At 39.4% G+C, this 18,614-nt stretch overlaps 1 protein-coding gene across 2 annotated transcripts in view; it reads right to left on the minus strand.

Annotated features, from left to right (window-relative positions):
* baz2a (bromodomain adjacent to zinc finger domain, 2A) overlaps positions 1-15,792 on the minus strand; it is a 29,465-nt gene extending 13,673 nt beyond the window's left edge. Inside the window, exons 1-16 of one of the 2 annotated variants that reach the window (XM_026199328.1) lie at positions 15,673-15,792; positions 12,732-12,861; positions 10,954-11,757; positions 7,469-9,115; positions 6,450-6,662; positions 5,939-6,304; positions 5,762-5,822; positions 4,973-5,081; positions 4,748-4,855; positions 4,420-4,642; positions 4,239-4,300; positions 4,100-4,165; positions 2,918-3,295; positions 1,462-1,716; positions 868-1,082; positions 692-766 (exon numbers count right to left, since the gene is read on the minus strand). In XM_026199328.1, coding sequence (XP_026055113.1) covers positions 692-766; positions 868-1,082; positions 1,462-1,716; positions 2,918-3,295; positions 4,100-4,165; positions 4,239-4,300; positions 4,420-4,642; positions 4,748-4,855; positions 4,973-5,081; positions 5,762-5,822; positions 5,939-6,304; positions 6,450-6,662; positions 7,469-9,115; positions 10,954-11,757; positions 12,732-12,861 — 4,712 coding nt within the window. In that variant the 5' untranslated portion in view covers positions 15,673-15,792. Of the gene's footprint in view, positions 1-691; positions 767-867; positions 1,083-1,461; positions 1,717-2,917; positions 3,296-4,099; positions 4,166-4,238; positions 4,301-4,419; positions 4,643-4,747; positions 4,856-4,972; positions 5,082-5,761; positions 5,823-5,938; positions 6,305-6,449; positions 6,663-7,468; positions 9,116-10,953; positions 11,758-12,731; positions 12,862-15,571 lie in introns of both variants that reach the window. The other variant, XM_026199327.1, reaches the window with a different exon arrangement.
* Between the last annotated feature and the right edge of the window lie 2,822 nt (positions 15,793-18,614).

Here is an 18,614-nt window from a genome sequence, read left to right on the forward strand (position 1 = left end):
CATACATAACATAACTCCACGTTTAATCCACGATTTATTAATATTAATATATTATATATGAACAGTCTGACCAAACAATTAAAATGTTTAATTGTGCAAGAAAACCTTGCACTTAGTTCACCTGAACAACTTATTTAGACTATTTATTTAATGCGATCATGCACAAACTTTAATAAAGCCAAATCAGTTTTTGTCAATACGTTCGTTGACTTAAGCCCTTACACATAAGACACTCTTTTTCGCCAACTGCTGGCGTATTTGTGTATAATATGAAGAAATGGTCACTGAACAAATCAGTGAACGAATCTTTTTGGTGAACGAACTGAAAATCAACGAATCTCTTGAAATAATCAAAATTCCCACCACTAAATTCCACGCACAATAAATTGATTTTTGAAATTTTAGTTTTTAGTGACCTGCCCCGCAATTTCTTAAAAGTGCCAATTTCTTAACCCGCCCCAACCCGACCTGCGGGTTATGAGACGACCCGCGCATCACTAGTGTATGCGTGTGTGTGTGTGTGTGTGTGTAGTAACAGCCTATGCATGCCAATTATCAGCTAGTTAAGAACTAGTAAAAAAAAAAAACTATAGTAGAACTAAAAAAAGAACTATAAAGTGTTGCCCAAATTTTGATATCAAGCATACTGGTTCACACCGTAAGCTGTCCAGATAAGAAGCAGGGTTCTTACTTGCGTAGTTTGCCTTCTATAATCCACTTGTTTTTCCTGTAGGTTGCCATATTCTCTAGCGTGTTATCAATCTCCCTGCAGGAACAGAACGGTTGGAAAATGAAAATGCTGTTTACACACGCAGATCTACAAAACTCTGAAAATACGCTGTTAATGTGATTTGAATTCCTGCTGACCTGGTGATTATGTTGCTGGCGTTGAGCTCCTCCACCAGGAAGGCCAGTATGGAGGCTTTGGCGTCGGGTTTGAGGGTCTGGAAGCTCTTTGTACGGAGACTGTTACACACCTCCAACTCAAAGCCATGGGCTTCCAGAAAGATCCGCAGCACCTCGGACACAGTGCTGTGGCTCAGCTCCAGATCCACCAGCTTCTCCCCCAGGATCTTCACAGACTGAGACACAACCAGCCCTCATTAAATCACTGACAATCACGTGCCTTAAATTTAGGGTGAAACCCACCCTACGTTATATCCCAATGAATATGCATTGTTAATATATAATAAGACTTCAAAAGTTTAATGTGCTGTGGATATGGTTTCTTGTAGTTTTTTTAAGGCTGTTTTCCATTAATGTTTAGTTAGGGTTAGTTATTAAGTCATTTTGTCCAAGTTCAAAGTTGCTTTAGAGTTCTAGACTTCTTTGATACTATTATGAATAGAAAACAACTTAATGCACTGATATTAGAGCTGCATCGATTCTGAGATTTCCGAATGCATCATGATTGATTTATTGTCCCATCCCTAACTGATATGACTCAAAACAAAGGCAAACCTGGTAGTATGAGGGCAGTCCCGGATCGTGCAGAGCGGCCTCCACCAGTTTAATGAGCAGGTCCAGGAGCTCTCCTTGGCTCTTCTCCATGCCGAGGAGCCCTTCCTGCAGCACGCTCAGGCTGGGAATATCCTTGGGCACCTGGAGCCCCAGAATCTTCCCGTAACCATGCAGGAACTCAACCACCCTTAAACAATTGGAGAAAGCCAAACCCGAAAGCACCAATCCTGGTATCCGTGTCAACTGTGGGAGGGGCTACAGAGGGAGAGAGAAGACCACTCAATGAGTAATGGAATAAACCGTCCCAGATAAGACAGCACACTTTCATTATCCAACATTCAGTGACACATTTAGAAAAAATAAACGATAGAAGACGAGTACAGGTCCCTCAAATGAAAGATATCAACAGTATGTTTAATTTGTGTGTGTGTGTGTGTGTCAACTGGTGTGGAGTGGCAGAGTGGAGCACCAATAAAAGTTAACCCTAACATCTCTTTTAGTGTGAGAAGGCAAATCACATGACTCTGTAAATGTCATCATATTGCTCTGGTTATTACGACACTGTGTTTAACAATGGCAGACATCGCTTTTGTGAAGAATACTGGCTTGGTGATACTTCAAATGGAAATATTAACCCAAAAAAACTCACTAAAAGTATCAAAGTGGTTTCCAAAGTAAACTTTGGCAAGTGAGGAAACTTCTGTATAGGGCTGTCACTATCGATGATTTTGGTAAATCGAGAAATCAGTCGATTATTCTATCGATTAATCAAGTAGTCGGATAATTACAATTATTTTTTTTTTTTTGTAAAAACAGACCAGCGCAGACAATAGCCTTTAAAATACAATAGCCTCTACTTAAAAGACATAGTTTAACAGCAATGAAGCAATGTAACATTACATTAAGCATTAAATTATAATAAACTATTATTTTTACACTTTCCTGCGCAATCTAATCCTTGTCTAATATTGACTGCACAACATTTAATTAAAATGTCCACAAGATTTTTCATATTTGGCCATTTCTTTACGACAGAAATGCTACAGCCACGGTTTAAGATGCTCAACACATGAAATGATAACAGTTTGTGTGGAGCAGCATTTACTGTGAACGGAGCTGCTCAGAAATGCACTTATGTAAACTACATGCATGTTAATAATAAAAAGGCATGTATTAAACCTGCATAACATATTTAACTGAATCATAGCGTTTGTGAATTCACAATAGCATTTTGCGTTATGATTTTTAAATGGGTTTAACATATCACACAGCCTTGGAAAACGGAATAATAAAGCATTTCACAGATTTTCATCCATGGAGTGTGCCACTTCTGGTGTTCTGCCTGTTACTCGACATGGGCAAAATGCAATTTTTTACAAATCGAATACTCGATTCAAGGATTTGTGACAGTGCTACATGTGTAGTACGTGTGAATCCCTCAGCACATCGCGCTCACCGTGTGGTCGGGGAGACACATGTCCTCTGCAGGCTTCTTCATCTCCTCTAAGATCATCTGCTGTCTCTTCCTCTCCTCCATTCGTCTCTGAGCCTGCGCCCTCCGCTCCGCCTGCCTCTTTGCTGCCAGTGCTGCCTGCGCTTCGGCCTCCGCTTGAGCCTGGGCTTTGGCCAGAGCCTTGGCTTTGCTGCGGGCCCGGGCCACTTTCTTGATGGGACTGGCCTTCTCCAGGTCCAACGCTTCTGCAGCTGGTGATACTGCGACCTTCTTCCTGCGGCCGGGCTTCTTGGGTCCCTCTGCGGCTGAGAGCGGGCTTTCAGAGGACTGGGTCTGAGTCTGATCTTCATCATCCTGTTCCTGCTCTTTGGCTTTCTCAAGCTGCACAAACAAATCAGAAACACGTCAGAATTCACAGCTATTAAGCTAAAATTGTGTGTATATCAGGGTGTTTACACATTCAGAACATTTTGATGACTTTTCCACTTTTTGCTCAACGTTTTACTTCAAGGATCCACTTGGTCAAAGACAATATTTAAAGGCCTTTACTTCTGATATACTATTCATTTACAGAAACAACGAGTGGCAAAATATTTAAAACAATGATATAAAATAATTATAATTGAAATGAAAATGTCATGATTCCAATAACTGAATGCTCTTCATGACTTTTATAGCTTGGGACTACAGGTTTTATAATGATTTTTTCCTTCTAAATAGCCATTTCTAGCCAGTAAAATATACAGCTTTATAAAAAAATTTAATGTATGAAATTTCATGAATTTTCCAGGTCTATATGTAACAAACCCTGTTAAAATTACAGATTGTCCAAGATCATTAGAACCCTGGTTGTTAAATAACAAAGACAGTAGTTAAAAGAGAACAAATGAAAAAAAGACTATGATTTTTGGCTGTTTTAGGTTCTTTTAACCATTGCTTTCCATATAAAAAAGAATAATATATTAGAGAGCATTAAAGAAAACGTATAACTTAATAATTATAAACATTATTAAAATATATAACTGATTACAAACTGTAGTTAGGAAACATTTAACAGGTACCACATAGATGCATTGTCATTATTCAATTTTTTTTATAAATTCAAGATTGTATTTAAATGCATAATCTTTCAGATTTTTCATCATGATGAACCGTTATTAGGTTTGAAGACATGGAGTTTCTTACTTTGGCTTTCCGTTTCTCCTGCCGGATCTTTTTATTCTTTGCATCCTCCTTTCTTTTCATTCTCGCCTGCATGAGAACAATCAGATGATCAGCCGGCCCCCGAAACACTCTTCTTGTAATAAATAACAAGTCAGCTCACCTTTCTCTTCATCTTCTTCTTGATCTTAATCAGTTTTTCTTTTTCTTCCTCAGTGAGATCCTCTGTAAAACAACAAACATGAACTGAGATATGATGCTCATATTTCACATAAAAAGCTGGAACGAAAAATAAAAAGGTGGTACTTCTACAACAAGCACCTGATCCGAATGTTCAGACTCACCCTTGGCCTCCAGTCTCTTCAGCAGCCTGGCGTCCACTTTGCTGAGCAGATCCTCCATCTTGGGCTTGGGAGGTCGGCCTGGCCGTCTACCTTGAGCTCCTCTGGCTCGGCGGCCACAGGAACGAGGCTCTTTGTCTGGATTTGGTGGACGGCCGCGTCTGCCTGTTATAGCCATGATCATGGAGGGCACTTCCTCATTGGCGAGGAGGAACCATTTCATACCCTGTAACAAATTAAAAAGCAATGACATGCCTTGCAACAGTGTAACTGTCCTGAATCCACAAACCTCATGTTCCCCTGTAGCAACTGTAGACATCTTCATACACACCTCAGGGGTTTCCCGCTCCTCGTAGAAGTCACCCACTGGCATGCGAGGACTGAAGCTGAAGTGCTCTCTCGAAACGCCCTGGAGAGCATCCTGATGCCTCTTCAGAAACTGAAGAGCGCAGAGAAACAAAAACAACTGGATGAATACAAGCCTTTTTATCACTTATCATTAGGTTACAGTGGTATTGTGGGTAATCAGTTGGTGTGCAAGCATAACAGATCTTACCTTGATGACCTCGGGGAACTGCTTCATCCTCCGGCCACAGGGGCTATAGTACCACGTCTCTCCTTTCAGGCGGTCTTCGAGCCTCCGGACCCGAATCTCACGCCTCCAGCTAGCAAATGGGAAACACAGCACGTGAAACAGGAGTGCCATACCACTGATTTTCCATGACATTTCAAGCTGTTTGAAACTGCTGGATAAGTAAGGTAACACTTTACATTAGTGAACAATATTCACTATTAACTAGATGCATATTAGCATGCAAATTTCTAGCATATTGGCTGTTAGTACTTAAAAGCACATATTAATACCTAAACTTAAACAACTATCTTACTTTCTATCAATAAGAGGCCAATTAGGAGTTCGAGGGAAAACTCATCTGAAGTGTTGCCTGTTTTATTATTATTTTGATAAGAACTGATTTCTATTTGTACATCAGCTACCATATAGTGCAAGCATTTCATTAGACATGTGCAAGCTGTGAAATGTAATTAGGAGTAGTTCGTTGCGATTCAGGGTTTTTTTGTTTTTCCAAATTTAAGATCATAAAAAAATGATTCGATTTTATGCAAGCCCTGCACGTTTCAGAGTAAAAAATCCGGTACTCTTGCACATCCTACAGAATCTGAGTTTCAGTAGAAGTTCACAGTCAATTAATATGGCACGCAATCTAGTGTACTTTTTATTGCACCTAAAGCTCTTTTTTCAAATTAGGAGCAAATGGGCTCCTTGGGACAAGTGAAGCATCAAGACCTGGCTATCAATACTTTAGATAAAGGACTGCTCACTCACCCACGCTGCAAAGCAAACTGGACTTGCTCTTCAGTTGCAATCCGACGCCTTGGGGTATCACCTGTGACACACAAACAACACTTTAATCTGCTTTAACCTTGAGTGCCAGAAGTACACATATAAATGAGACTGAACACTACTTTAAGAACAGAGAGCAAATTTCAAACATGTAAGTACCTGCTGCGGAGCCGTTATCTTCGTCATCTTCTTCAGTTTTTCCTTCGGAGAACTCCTTGGCTGGTTTGGGAGGCGTTGTCTCATTCACATCTTCTTTTATCTTGCGCTTCCAGATCTTCTTGGGCCGGACTACAGAGCTCTCGCTATTGGTCAGGCTAAAGTCTCGGACGAAGGTCATTGGATCAATTAAAAGGTGAGGCTGAGCATTTGAGGGAGCTGAGGTATCAGTTGGGACGCCCTCCTGTTCTTTTGCACCTTTAGAGATTCTCCTCTTCTTCACTGCAGTCGGTGAATTATCATCCGTTTTCTTTCTCCTTCTAACCTTTTCTTGTTTTGGTCTCTTGATCTTGGAATCAGGAGAGCCAACTGCAAACAGTTAAGTAAATTAAGACAGCATTAACCCAACTTTGTCCATATGATTCATTAAAGACAATGACTATCTTAAAAAAATATATAATCTGTAAGCCGTTAGCTATGCAAACATGATAGTAAAATTGAGCAATGCATTTACTTTCAGTGGTAGCGACTTTCGTCTTCGGGGTTCTAGGCTTCCGTGGCTTCTTTGTTGGGATGGCGATAAGGGCTTCAGTCATATGTGTGGTCGTCCCTTCAACAGAACTGCTTACGACCGCTTGCAGTGCTTTAACGGTCATTACAGAGAGCGCAGATCTTCTGTCACCTCCTGAAGCGCCAGCTCCATTCTCTTTGCCAAGAATATGATCACCTGTGGGGAATGAAATGGGTTTTAGTTAAACAAAAAATAGATCCAAAGATGTCAACAATACATGTGATTCAGATCCCCACCTGAGATTTTAGTGTTCAAATGCACCTGAAAAAGCGCTAAAATTACACTTATTCTATTTATTATACCAATATATTATACATCCCTAGACAAATATAGGGATGTATAATACTTTGGGACCATATTGGTTACGGCCAATATCAGTGACTTTTATTTATTAATTTTTTTTTATCAAGTCGATAGATATTGGATATGCATTTGGTAGATGCCCATTAACTTTACTGTCACTGAAGGTTCTCTCTGGGCATCTTCAGGTCACTTTTGACCAAAAATGTTTACATTTAAAAATATAAAAAAATCATAGCTTCATCACAACGGTATAAAACTTGGTAATGGTAACTTGGCATGTGAACACAATTTGAGGGCATGATTTGAAAAGGCTAAATGGACATTTAAAAAAAATAAAGTATCACACTTGTGGTATTCGCCATAAAAATCACCATCATAGGAAATTATTGGGAAATGGGAAAACATAGAAAAAATCAAATAAAAACAGCCATGATCCAGAAAAAAAGTGCACAACTAGTCTCTATTTTAACCTAAAATACTGTATTATTGATTTTTTTATTATTATTATTAATTGCAGAAATATTAATTGGTACCATAAGTCAAAATACAAAAAGAAAAAATATAGAATAAAAATACATACTTTTTCTGATAAAATGAAAAAAAAAATCCAATTATCATAATCCATTATTAGTTCACTATTAGTGCACTGGAAATCTCACCTTTGATAGAGTGTGTAGAAGCATTAATCGATGCAGACAGCAGGGAGGAGCAGTTTTGTGAGCTGTCGTTTAAAGAGTCATCCAGTAGAGACGTGTTATCTTTGAGGGACACCTCCTCTGTGGAACTGGTAGAGGTCATGGAGCTGTTCAAGTTTTCTATACAAGAAGAGTCCTGCAAGTCTCTGGAGTCATCAATTATGGATCCTTCTGTAAACTTTGATTGGTCCCCAGTCTGGGAAAGACTGTAAGAATCATCAAAAGTGTCCATCATTGAACTCTCATCCTCAGCTCTTGAGCTTTCACGGTAGGTTGACTCAGCCAAGGACTGATAGTCCAATGACGTGTCAGTGCTAAAAGAATCATTTAGAGTCTCACTTTCTCCCTTCTTCAGGGCAGCATGATCTCTGATACTATTAGAGTCCTTTCTGCCAATGGCCATAGTGTCTCTTTCAGGTTCCTTTGGAACAATGAAAGCTGGTTCAAGGTTTCGACCATGAACCTGCACCTTATGCATCTCAGCTTGAGCCTCATTATTGGATGTGCCCATTATGACTCCAACTTTACTCTGGGAACCACAGGCCTCATGTTTACCATGAATCAGACTAGAGTGTGATTCCCCAAAGTTGTGCAGTAATACACCATGAGAACTCATCTGCCCTGGACTGTGAGAAGAAACATCTACATTTGCCATCGTATCTGAATGTTGAGCTGCAGAACCGATGAGGGAACGAGATACATTTGGAGCAGCAGAAACATTGAGACTTGCTGAAGATGCCTGAGAAGAATAGCTAACAATAGGAGGTGGTGCAGATGAAGCCAAAGTGGCAACTTGAGGAGAACCAGCGATCACAGACGGAAGTGCAGAGACTGTGGCAAGAGAGACGCTATCGCCAACCGATGTTGGAGTGGAGGAAGCAGCAGGGTGTTTAGGACTCTGGCCTGTTAGAGGTGATGCCTCTTGGGGTCCTTTAAGTGGTGCCAGTGCAGGAGGAGAGGAGACAACAGATGGAGATGCAGCTAAAGATAGAGGTGTTGGAGAGACCTGTGGACTTTTTGACCCCTGGGTCTCTGCCAGAGGTTGTGCAGCAGGCACCGTTTGAGGATGCATCAAGGCTTTTGAAGAAAACACCACAGGCTGTTTGTGGGAAACAACAGGTGGAGCTCTTGAGCTCTTAGAAGAAGACATTGAAGGAGGTGTACTAAGTCCTGCAGGTGTTCCTTCAGCTGATGAAGGTCCAGAGAATCCAGGTCTTTGACCGTGGACTATCTGAAGCGGAGAGGGTGGAGATACGGACACATTTGTGTCGACACCCGAAGTTGTAGATAAAGCAAACCCTGGAGACGAAGGAGAATGTGAATCCTGCCCAGAGACTGTTTTCCGAGGCGGACTAGCTAGTGGCGGAGGAGGTCCAGAGATGGGGGAAGAACTAAGCTCTTTTGCAGCAGCTGCCATCTCCTGACATTGTTTTACAGGTTTCTCCAGGTCCGCGATTGAATGCTGTGCACCCTGGCTATCGTCGGTACATGAAACGGGGCCAGGGGGCTTCACAGGAAAACTCTCAGTTTTGGGCAAACATTGGGGTACAGAGCTTCTCTCCACTCCATTGAAGCCTTTATCTGTCTCTTTGAAGGACTCATTCATAGGAACTACAAAAAAAAAAAAAAAACAGCTGTTAGAAAGACATGGAAGAACATAAATCTGTTCAGACTGGTAGCAAAAATCCATATTAATTTGCTGGTTTGAAATGCAACTTAAATTGGATTTTTAGGTCAGAGATGTGGCATGGAATGTAGTGCACTATACTAGAATTCAAACTGACTTGGGTTGGGTGTGCTGACTGCCAAATTCACTCCTTTACACTCACTATCTATGTGAGGAAATATAAGCCGTCTATAATAAATGAGTGTACAGGCCAAAAATAAACATATGCATCAATGTGGAAACTACAGTAAAGTTTCTGATGATTGTTGTCTCATGCTACTCTGAGCAATCTGAACACAGTGTGAATAAAGTCAAAGCAGAGCAAAAAACAAATAAAAATTAAGACACAGACAATGCATTTTTATCTTCAATGAAAAGCACAGTATTGTTGATTGTTTTATTGCATCTATTCTGCGTGCAGATTTCCATTGTCTGATAAATGAGGGAGAATGTGCGTGGAAAAGAGAACCGGGGCAAGATATCACCTGTTTACAGACGATTTTTCAGTTTGAATCACTTCCTAATCCAAAAAGTCAACTACCATTGGTGAAAACATGTCTGACTGGCCTAAAGTTACTTTTGTCTGAGCACAGAATACTAGCGTTGATATTAAAAGCCATTCAGGAAGTGCATGGCACCACCTAAATACAGGAAATCAGAACATGCATGATAAAACACGCTGCCATTCTTGTAATCATATTACTTACAGTATGAATGCCAAAGATTATATATTGTTTCCACAAAGCTATCTGCAAACAAATGAGACAATCGTGTTTTGAAATGCTATAAACCTCATAAAACAAACTGACTATACAGCTGGTCATATGTGCAACATACCAAAATGTTTTATTAATTTAAGACAGCACACTAGTATGTATAGATCTTTACTAAAACTTAATTTAAGAGGGAAAACAAGGTGAGAATTGGGCAGGAGCACCACCACTTAAAACCACAGTTTAAAAAAAAAACTGATAAAGAAAATGTAATTTTGTTTTTGATGTAATTTTTGTAATTTTGTATATGAGTAAATGATAAATCCACCATCCACCACTGTGTTTTTGCCCTAGCCTAAATCACTACAGTAAATGCTTTAATTAACGTTAGAGGGAAGTTACATAGCGTACATACCTTTTTAATGGGAAAACACAGTTTCAAGATTCTAAAACTAACTAAAATAATATCAAATTCATTGTTGTAGTTTTTTTTTCAACTTTACGACCCACCTCTATTAAACCTGAAAATGCTACTCATCAGCATTAAGGGATGCACAATCGTGACATAAATCATAATTGTCAATTGTTACCTTTAAACTGTAATTGCGATTATTAATTACAATTATCACAATTTACATTGAATGGTGTTTTGAGTAGCTTTGTATCATTGTTTGAAGCAACTGCATGCCATATTTTTATATAAGCTGAAAACATCCTTACTGTATTCACACAAACGCCTTTCTATAGCATTAAGCCTTAATTAAACATTAAACATTAAACTTAATTAAACATATCACACCGAATAATGTAAGTGTCCTTAACAACTTAAAAAAAATTGAAATGTACCATTAAATTAATACAAAATTGTGGCATCCATAATTGTTATAACAATTAGAAATTCGATTAATTCTGCAGCTCTAAAAAATTATAAGTAAATCAATAATAATAATAATAAATTAAAACTTACAAATGAGAGTATTAAAAGTAAAACCTAAACTGAAATTACACATTAAAAGCTATTTAAACCGTAACAACCCTGTTTTTGAGGCCTGTTTGTGGCAGTTGCTCACCTTGCATCTCTCTGCTCTTAGGAGAACCGCTATCAGGCACAGCAGAAAGGGTCCTCATTGGGACCGGCATGTGATGGGGACTGCTTCTGCCTCCTCCACTGGCCACGTGATGGTGCTGAGGGCTTCCTCGTGGAGGCGAGAAGTTCTGCGCGGCAGGTGGTATCATCTGGGTCTGCGCTTGAGACTGAGTTGGGGCCTGCGGTTGGGACTGGTGCGATGGATGCTGGTAATACGGCATTCCATTAGGCATCACACCATACTGCTGCTGCTGCTGGTGTTGAGGTGGGTGGTGGTGTGAATGGTGTTGGAGATGATGCGCCGTTGTAGACTGGTGCTGCAAGGCCGGAGGCTGCTGGTGATGTTGGGACGCTGGGATCCCCTGGCTGGGATATGTCCCATACATGCCGTGAGAGTTATATCCCATGGGCATCGAAGATCCTCCCTGTGGCTGCTGCTGCTGCCCAGGACTTGCCCTACCCCAATACTGCGGTCCCACGCCCGGAGGTTGCCTGGACGGTCCCATACCTCCATTGACTTGGTACGGTCCATGGCCCTGGAAGTGGTGCGGAGGCTGCTGTGGTTGTATCCCACCCTGGGAGCCAGGTTTCTGCTGTAACCCATGGGATGGGACGGGCCCCATCGCTGGATTGTACTGAGACTGGCCCCACAGATAGTCAAACCCCATGCTGCCTGGGAGGTGATTGTTGCTCATATGAGAATAAGAGGAAGAGGGAGGGTGGGAGCCTGGCTGGCTGCTCCCACCTGCAGTAGTGATGCCGTTCACATTCATTTCGCCATTCAGATCTGTGTGACCAACAGCATCAGTTAAAAACAGAGCATTGAAGGGATAGTTCACCCCAAGATTATAAATGTCATTAATTACTCATCTTCATGTTGTATCAAACACGCAAGACCTTCGTTCATCTTTGGAACACAAATTAAGACATTTTTGATGAAATCTGTGAGCTCTCTGACCCTTCATAGACACCAAAGCCCCTTTCACACTGCACGTCGGACCCGGCACATTGACGGAACATTGCCAGGTCGCCTTCTGTGTGAAAGCAAACACGTCCCGGGATTGATTCCGGCATTGAACCCCGGGTCGGGGACCTAGTAACATTGCCGGGTTCATATGTTTCAGTTTTATATGACAGGCTGAAGCTGCAGTTGTTTTTACAGAACATTTATAGTTAATAATGGTTGACTTGGGTTACAATTTCAGTAATTATGAATTTGAATTATCTTGACTTTCTGAACATATAATATGTATAAGACATGTTTGTAAATGTAGTTGTAGTTCATGCATCTTTTCTGCATTTAACAAGCGATTTCTTTAAGACTTACATCATGTTGACAACTTCATGGGTGGTGCATTTGAAATATAATTTTCTTTAAATAGAGGATTAATAACAAAAAGTTACTTGAATCATGTTTTAGTTACATTTTCAAGTTGACTAGTTAAAAAAAAAATCTCTACAAAGAAAAAAAAATACTGATTCAAATTTTTTGCCTTATCGCCCTGCCCTACCTTGACAGTTGGGTTGCTGTCTATGGTGGGTCAGAAAGCTCTAGGATTTCATCAAAAATATTTTAATTTCTGTTCTAAAGATGAAAGAAGGTCTTACAGCTTTGGAATGAGAAGAGGATGAGTATTCAATCGCTGAATTTTCATTTTAGGGTGAACTGACCCTGTTAAGGACTCAAAAACCACTACATTTATTTTTTTAGAATACATGTACAGATAAAAAATTAAATGCAAATACAAGACAGGGACTCACTTTTCCCTTGCTGGGGGAAGCTCATGGAGGACCCGTTAGTAAAGAGAGAATCTCCTGAGGAATGCTTCAGTCCTGAGTTAGCGGACACAGAAGAGTGAGGCCCGTAGTTGAAATGGTTATTTGCTTCCATCTGACGCAAGAAAAAAAAATTATTGAAAGCTGATACGAGGCATATTTTTAGTATTATGATACTTTCACTTATGCCATGTTCTTATGCACAGACAACTGTAAATATGCCAATCGTCATCTGACTTCCCAGAAAAGTGTAAACACTTAAATTTTCAGCGTGAACACAATCACACTATTTATACAACAAATGGCACAGAATAGTGCATAAGGACACAAATTGGTATGCACCTTATGTCCAAATTCATAGTGTTCAATAAAACTAGGAGGAGATTCTGAAGTACGCAGCAATAGCACACTTTAGTATCCCATAGAGGCCATGGGAGAGGATTATGAATGGCAGTGAAGCGATGCAACTGATGCCACAGATCACATGAGAAAGCCAACAAGGCAAAAGCAGTACGCCTGGATTACATTCATACTACAACAAACTTTTTTTTTTTTTTTATCAGCTGAAAAGTGTATTCCTCACCAACTGTAGTACCTACTAAAAGTATGTAATTCTGTGACTTTCAATATATATAACAATTTGATACAGCAATACTGTCTCAACTATTCAAGAATGTTTAGGACAGGACTTTAATGACAGACAGGGTCTGGGCTATATTCAAGAAACCAATTTTAAATCTTTATAATGTCATTATAAACATTAGTCACAATAAACAGTACATGTAATTTTGACTTGGATAAAAATGAGGTGAGGCTTTGAGGAACAGAATGTTAGTTTATAAATATTTGGCAGGCAGTTTTAAACGAAACAACTAACATCAGTTCAGTTAATCCCTGGGAATCGAACCTATAACCTTGGTGTTGCTAGGTCCATGCTTTTACAGTTTGAACAACTCAAAAGGTTGTGCTTTTGTTTGCCTTGGTGTCTGTCATTCAGCTGTCAAAGCATTAAAAACACAGGACAAAAAAAAAAGACATTTATGGCGTAAACATGGGTAAAACAAAAAAGGTAAACCCCCAGAATCACGGAAAAGGTAATAAAAAAAAATCCAAATAATCTTACTCACATTTCAACTCTTTACTAATACCACAGTTACTATTATAAACAGTAGACAGATACTTTTCATCTTTCTGTACTAAAAATCAGCAGACTCTAACTCTCGTGTTTATCGTTGACGAACAACAGTGCTAAAGACAGGGGCTCCGTCTCGAAACCTCGCGAGCTGTCGAACTATAATGCATTTATCAGCATTACTGGCGCGTACAGAACGTTCTAATTGGATCTTCTGCGTATTTGTGGACGCTCCGAACGTTCGAAAACGCACCTGTGACGCCCCAAAATGCTGAGCAGGTCTCCGGTGTGCGCGGTTTCGAGACGCACCCAGTGAACACTGCTGTGGCGGACATCACAAATATTGCTCTTCACATCTCAACATAAAATGTCGCAGATAAAGCCGATGAGATGCCCGACCAATCGCGTTAAATAACATACATCTCACACTCGGATCTCACGCTGAAAGCCATCCTCAAACTCAACAATTACACCTGAAACATAAGTCAGTCCTGGACATTTTTATAAAATCGAATTAAAACGACCTCATGTAGATTCATGCATTTAGATCGAATCCGGCGGCGCTAATTATTTTATGCGTGTCCATCATTCATTAGCCACAACGGCTAACTGTAAACAAACTAAAAACTGTGCGATTTAGTTCAGAGAAGCTGTGTGGCCGACGTAACGCCACTAAAAAACAACACATAACGTTACTTAGAAAGAGTGCTGTTTAATTACATATCATACGGGACATGTGAATAAATAAACGAGTTAGATGAGGGAATCGGTTAGCATTGAGGCTAACCGCCGCATATGACCACGCGCTGCTCCTGGATCTCACATCACACACACAAATATAAATATATCTCCACATTTATAACACTTCTCCAACACTAAAACGCCGCAACTCGGAGTAAACCAGCTCTGATCTGCTTCAGTTCGGGTTCTTCGTTCTTTTAAATATAATCTCACTCTTTTACGATCATAAATTAACCCATAAAATGAAGAAAAAGAAACGAGACGCGGCCAAACAACCTCCAACACAAAAAGACACCGCTTTAAGATAAAATACTAATTATGTATCAACACACATGACCGCGAATACATCTAACGGGAAGACGTTTTAGAAATGTACACAATGAAACCCTAGAGCTATAAGTTACACTTATAAACGATATTTTGATATGAAGTTTGATCAAAGTGCTGTGTTTGTATCAGTGACAGAATGAGGCCTGTGTCCCGCATCACAATGATCCTCGCGAGCGCTTATGAGACAATATTCACCGATTAACATTAATGATCATTCAATATTGAGCAGTATGAATGAAATTGGGCTCGAATTCACTTTAATAGCGTTTAATCATCGACAAAAGTGGTGTAAACGAAAGCACCAGCTCGTATTTACATAACCACGGCATTGTGCCTTATTTAAATAATTAAAGACGCTAAACACACAGATAAAACAGGCTGATTATATAAATACAAGAGAGTTTGTGAGCTGTAAGACATTGTGGGAGGCTTGTCATGTTTTTAAAGCTTGCCTCTACAAATGCGATATTGAAAACAGACGTTCACCATCTCGTGTCAGGTCATCTTTCGTTAATTAATTCATGTTATTTTCTTGATATACGGTGAGAGAAAATGAGGCAGCATCACCCACACAACACACTCTCAAAAGTTTCCCCGTATAATGATAATAAAACTGGCCAACCTTGATCCCCGCCGACCGCACAGGAGACGGGGAGAGTGTCCCCCGGTAAAGGACCGATGTGGATGAAGAGGGTGTGAATAATAAACGGGTAAATCGCTAACCTTTGGGTCTCAGATTTGCGAACATGGCTAGTAATGTTTGAGCGCAGCCATGATCACAGACGACAGAAAGAGAGCGAGCCGAAAGAGGAAGTGAGTGACGGCTGGAGCACCGCGCGCCTCCGGGTCTTAACGCCCGCTGGATGCGCTCAGACCGCGGCAGAGTTTAGAGGAGACCGCTGCCCTCTGACACGAACCAGCTGTGCATAGACCACAAAACCCCTGTCAACACAGTAGTCATGAATGTGTACTTGTAGTGTACTTAAAGGGTTGGTTCACCCAAAAATTAAAATTATGTCATTAATAACTCGCCCTCATGTCTTTCCAAACCAGTTAGACCTCCATTTATCTTTGGAACACAGTTTAAGATATTTTAGATTTAGTCTGAGAACTCTCAGTCCCTCCATTGAAACTATGTGTACGGTATACTGTCCATGTCCAGAAAGGTAAGAAAAACATAATCAAAGTAGTCCATGTGAAATCAGAGGGTCAGTTAGTTAATATTTTGAAGCATCGAAAAGAACTAAAGATGAACACCGAGCCGAGCCAGATAAAGAACAAAACATTGACTCGTTCACGAGTCAAGAACCGTTTCTGTCAGATGCGTCCGATTCGAGAACCAAGGAGCTGATGATACTGCGCATGTGTGATTCAGCGTGAAGCAGACCGACACACAAGAGCGTCTGAACCAAACTGATTCTTTTGGTGATTGATTCTGAACTGATTCTGTGCTAGTGTTATGAGGGCAGGTAAACTGCTTGAATCAAGGGCAATCATCACCAATGATGCCATCGAGCGCAAAAAAGAACTGGTGAACCGTTTTCTTCAACCGGTTTGTTGAATCGAAACTGTCCGAGAGAACTGGTGATCCGAAAACTGATGCAACTGGTTATTGACTTGTGAACAAGTCATTATCTGGCTCGGCTCGGTGTTCATCTTCATTTCTCTCTTCACAGAAGTTCAGTCAGTGTACTGTTTGAGTGCATGCATTACTCCGGGATATATGTTTGTTTTAACTCAGAGGGAGGGTCAGCCACATTAAAAAAGTTAACAGCTTAAGTCATTTGTGGATTAATGCATATTGGAGACGCAAACCGTTTCAAACGATTCAGTTCGATTTGGTGAACTGGTTCAAAAAGATCCGGTTACATCGATTGATTGGTTCTCGAACCGGATATCACAACCTGCTTTGTTTTGAACTCTCTCACAACAGACACGGAAGAGAAGACAATGCTGAATAAAGTCATAGATTTTGCTATTTTTGGACCAAAATGTATGTTCAATGCTTCAAAATATTCTAAATGACCCTCTGATGTCACATGGACTACTTTGATGATGTTTTTCTTACCTTTCTGGACATGGACAGTATACCGTACACACAGCTTCAATGGAGGGACTGAGAGCTCTCGGACTAAATCTAAAATATCTTAAACTGTGTTCCGAAGATGAACGGAGGTCTTACGGGTTTGGAACAACATGAGGTTGAGTCAATAATAACATAATTTTAATTTTTGGGTGAACTAACGCTTTAAGTGTACGTGAAGAGAGTTAATTTTCACATTTGTTTCTTAACACTTAAATACACCTTTAAAAATTGTAATTTGTAATAATGTCAAATTAAAGGTTACACAATTCAGATCATTGTTTTAGATGAACTTTTGTCATGCTTCAGAGAAGTAGGCTACTACTATTAATAATTTTAACTGTAGTGTTATTTGATTTTACATTTAATGTTAATGTATTTTAAAAGAAAAGCGACCCTACAGAGCGTAAGCAGTTTTGGAGAATGGATGGATGTATGTTTTAAATGCTACATTATCTTCAGCCACAAATGTGTAGAGTAATTAAAGCCTAAATATATTTAAATAGGCCTACATGACATAGAAGTATCAATAGAAATTACATTAAAGTATTATTTTATTATAAATGTTTGTCCGTAAATTCAACCATACACTTTAACCAAATTTCCACACACAATAAAAATAATTATGAAATCACAAAGATGTAATATAAAGATGTCCTTGGGTCAAAAACTCTCTTAAGTTCAATTAATTGCATGCAATATAAATGTAAACTTTAATACATTTTCATTTAATTAACATGCAGTTATGTGTCAGAAAACACTTATTTAACTTTTAAATTATTATTTTCCATAAAAATAACTCTTTTTTTTTATTATTATGCAAAGCAGCTTCTGAACAGACAGCTAGATTTGATGAATACAAAACTGGTTGACTTTCACATTGGGTTGATTTTCCCTATTGGTGGAAAATCAATTATTATGATATTCTCATATTCAGTTGCAAATATACATAAAAGCTTTCCCAAATATTCTGTCTGTCTTCCATCGCTGTTTTATTCAGCAAGGATGCAATAAATTGGCCAAAAAATATAGTAAAACATTCATACTGTTACAAACCATTTTTGTTTCAAATAAATTCTGTTCGTTTAAACTTTTTATTTATAAAAGAATCTTGAAAAAGGACAATCATGGTTTCAACAACATTGTTTTTTCAACATTGATAATAATATGAAATGTTTCTTGAGCAGCAAAGTAGCACATAAGAATGATTTCTGAAGGAAGTGACACTGAAGATTAACGAGTAATGATGCTGAAAATTCAACATTGAATAAATAATTGTAAGAATTTTCACTGTAAACTGTTAGTAAATGTATATAATAATATTGCCTCTGATTGGCCAATACACAGGAGCCCAGTCAGATTATGGTCCTGTCTCAAATTATATTCTTAGAAATTATGATGAGCATCATTGCATATGACTGTATGACTCATCAAGACAGGTGTCCAATGTGCCATTATTATAGGTTTCATTTGGGATAGGGCATGATTTTTGCTTTTCACATGTCATATAGGGTTGTCACACAGACACAAGTGTGTGTGGTCAGTTTTACACACATTTTACGCATGTGGCACTCCAAAAAAT

The sequence above is a fragment of the Carassius auratus genome, chromosome 23 (genome assembly GCF_003368295.1).
Source record: "Carassius auratus strain Wakin chromosome 23, ASM336829v1, whole genome shotgun sequence".
Classification (NCBI taxonomy): Eukaryota; Metazoa; Chordata; class Actinopteri; order Cypriniformes; family Cyprinidae; genus Carassius; species Carassius auratus.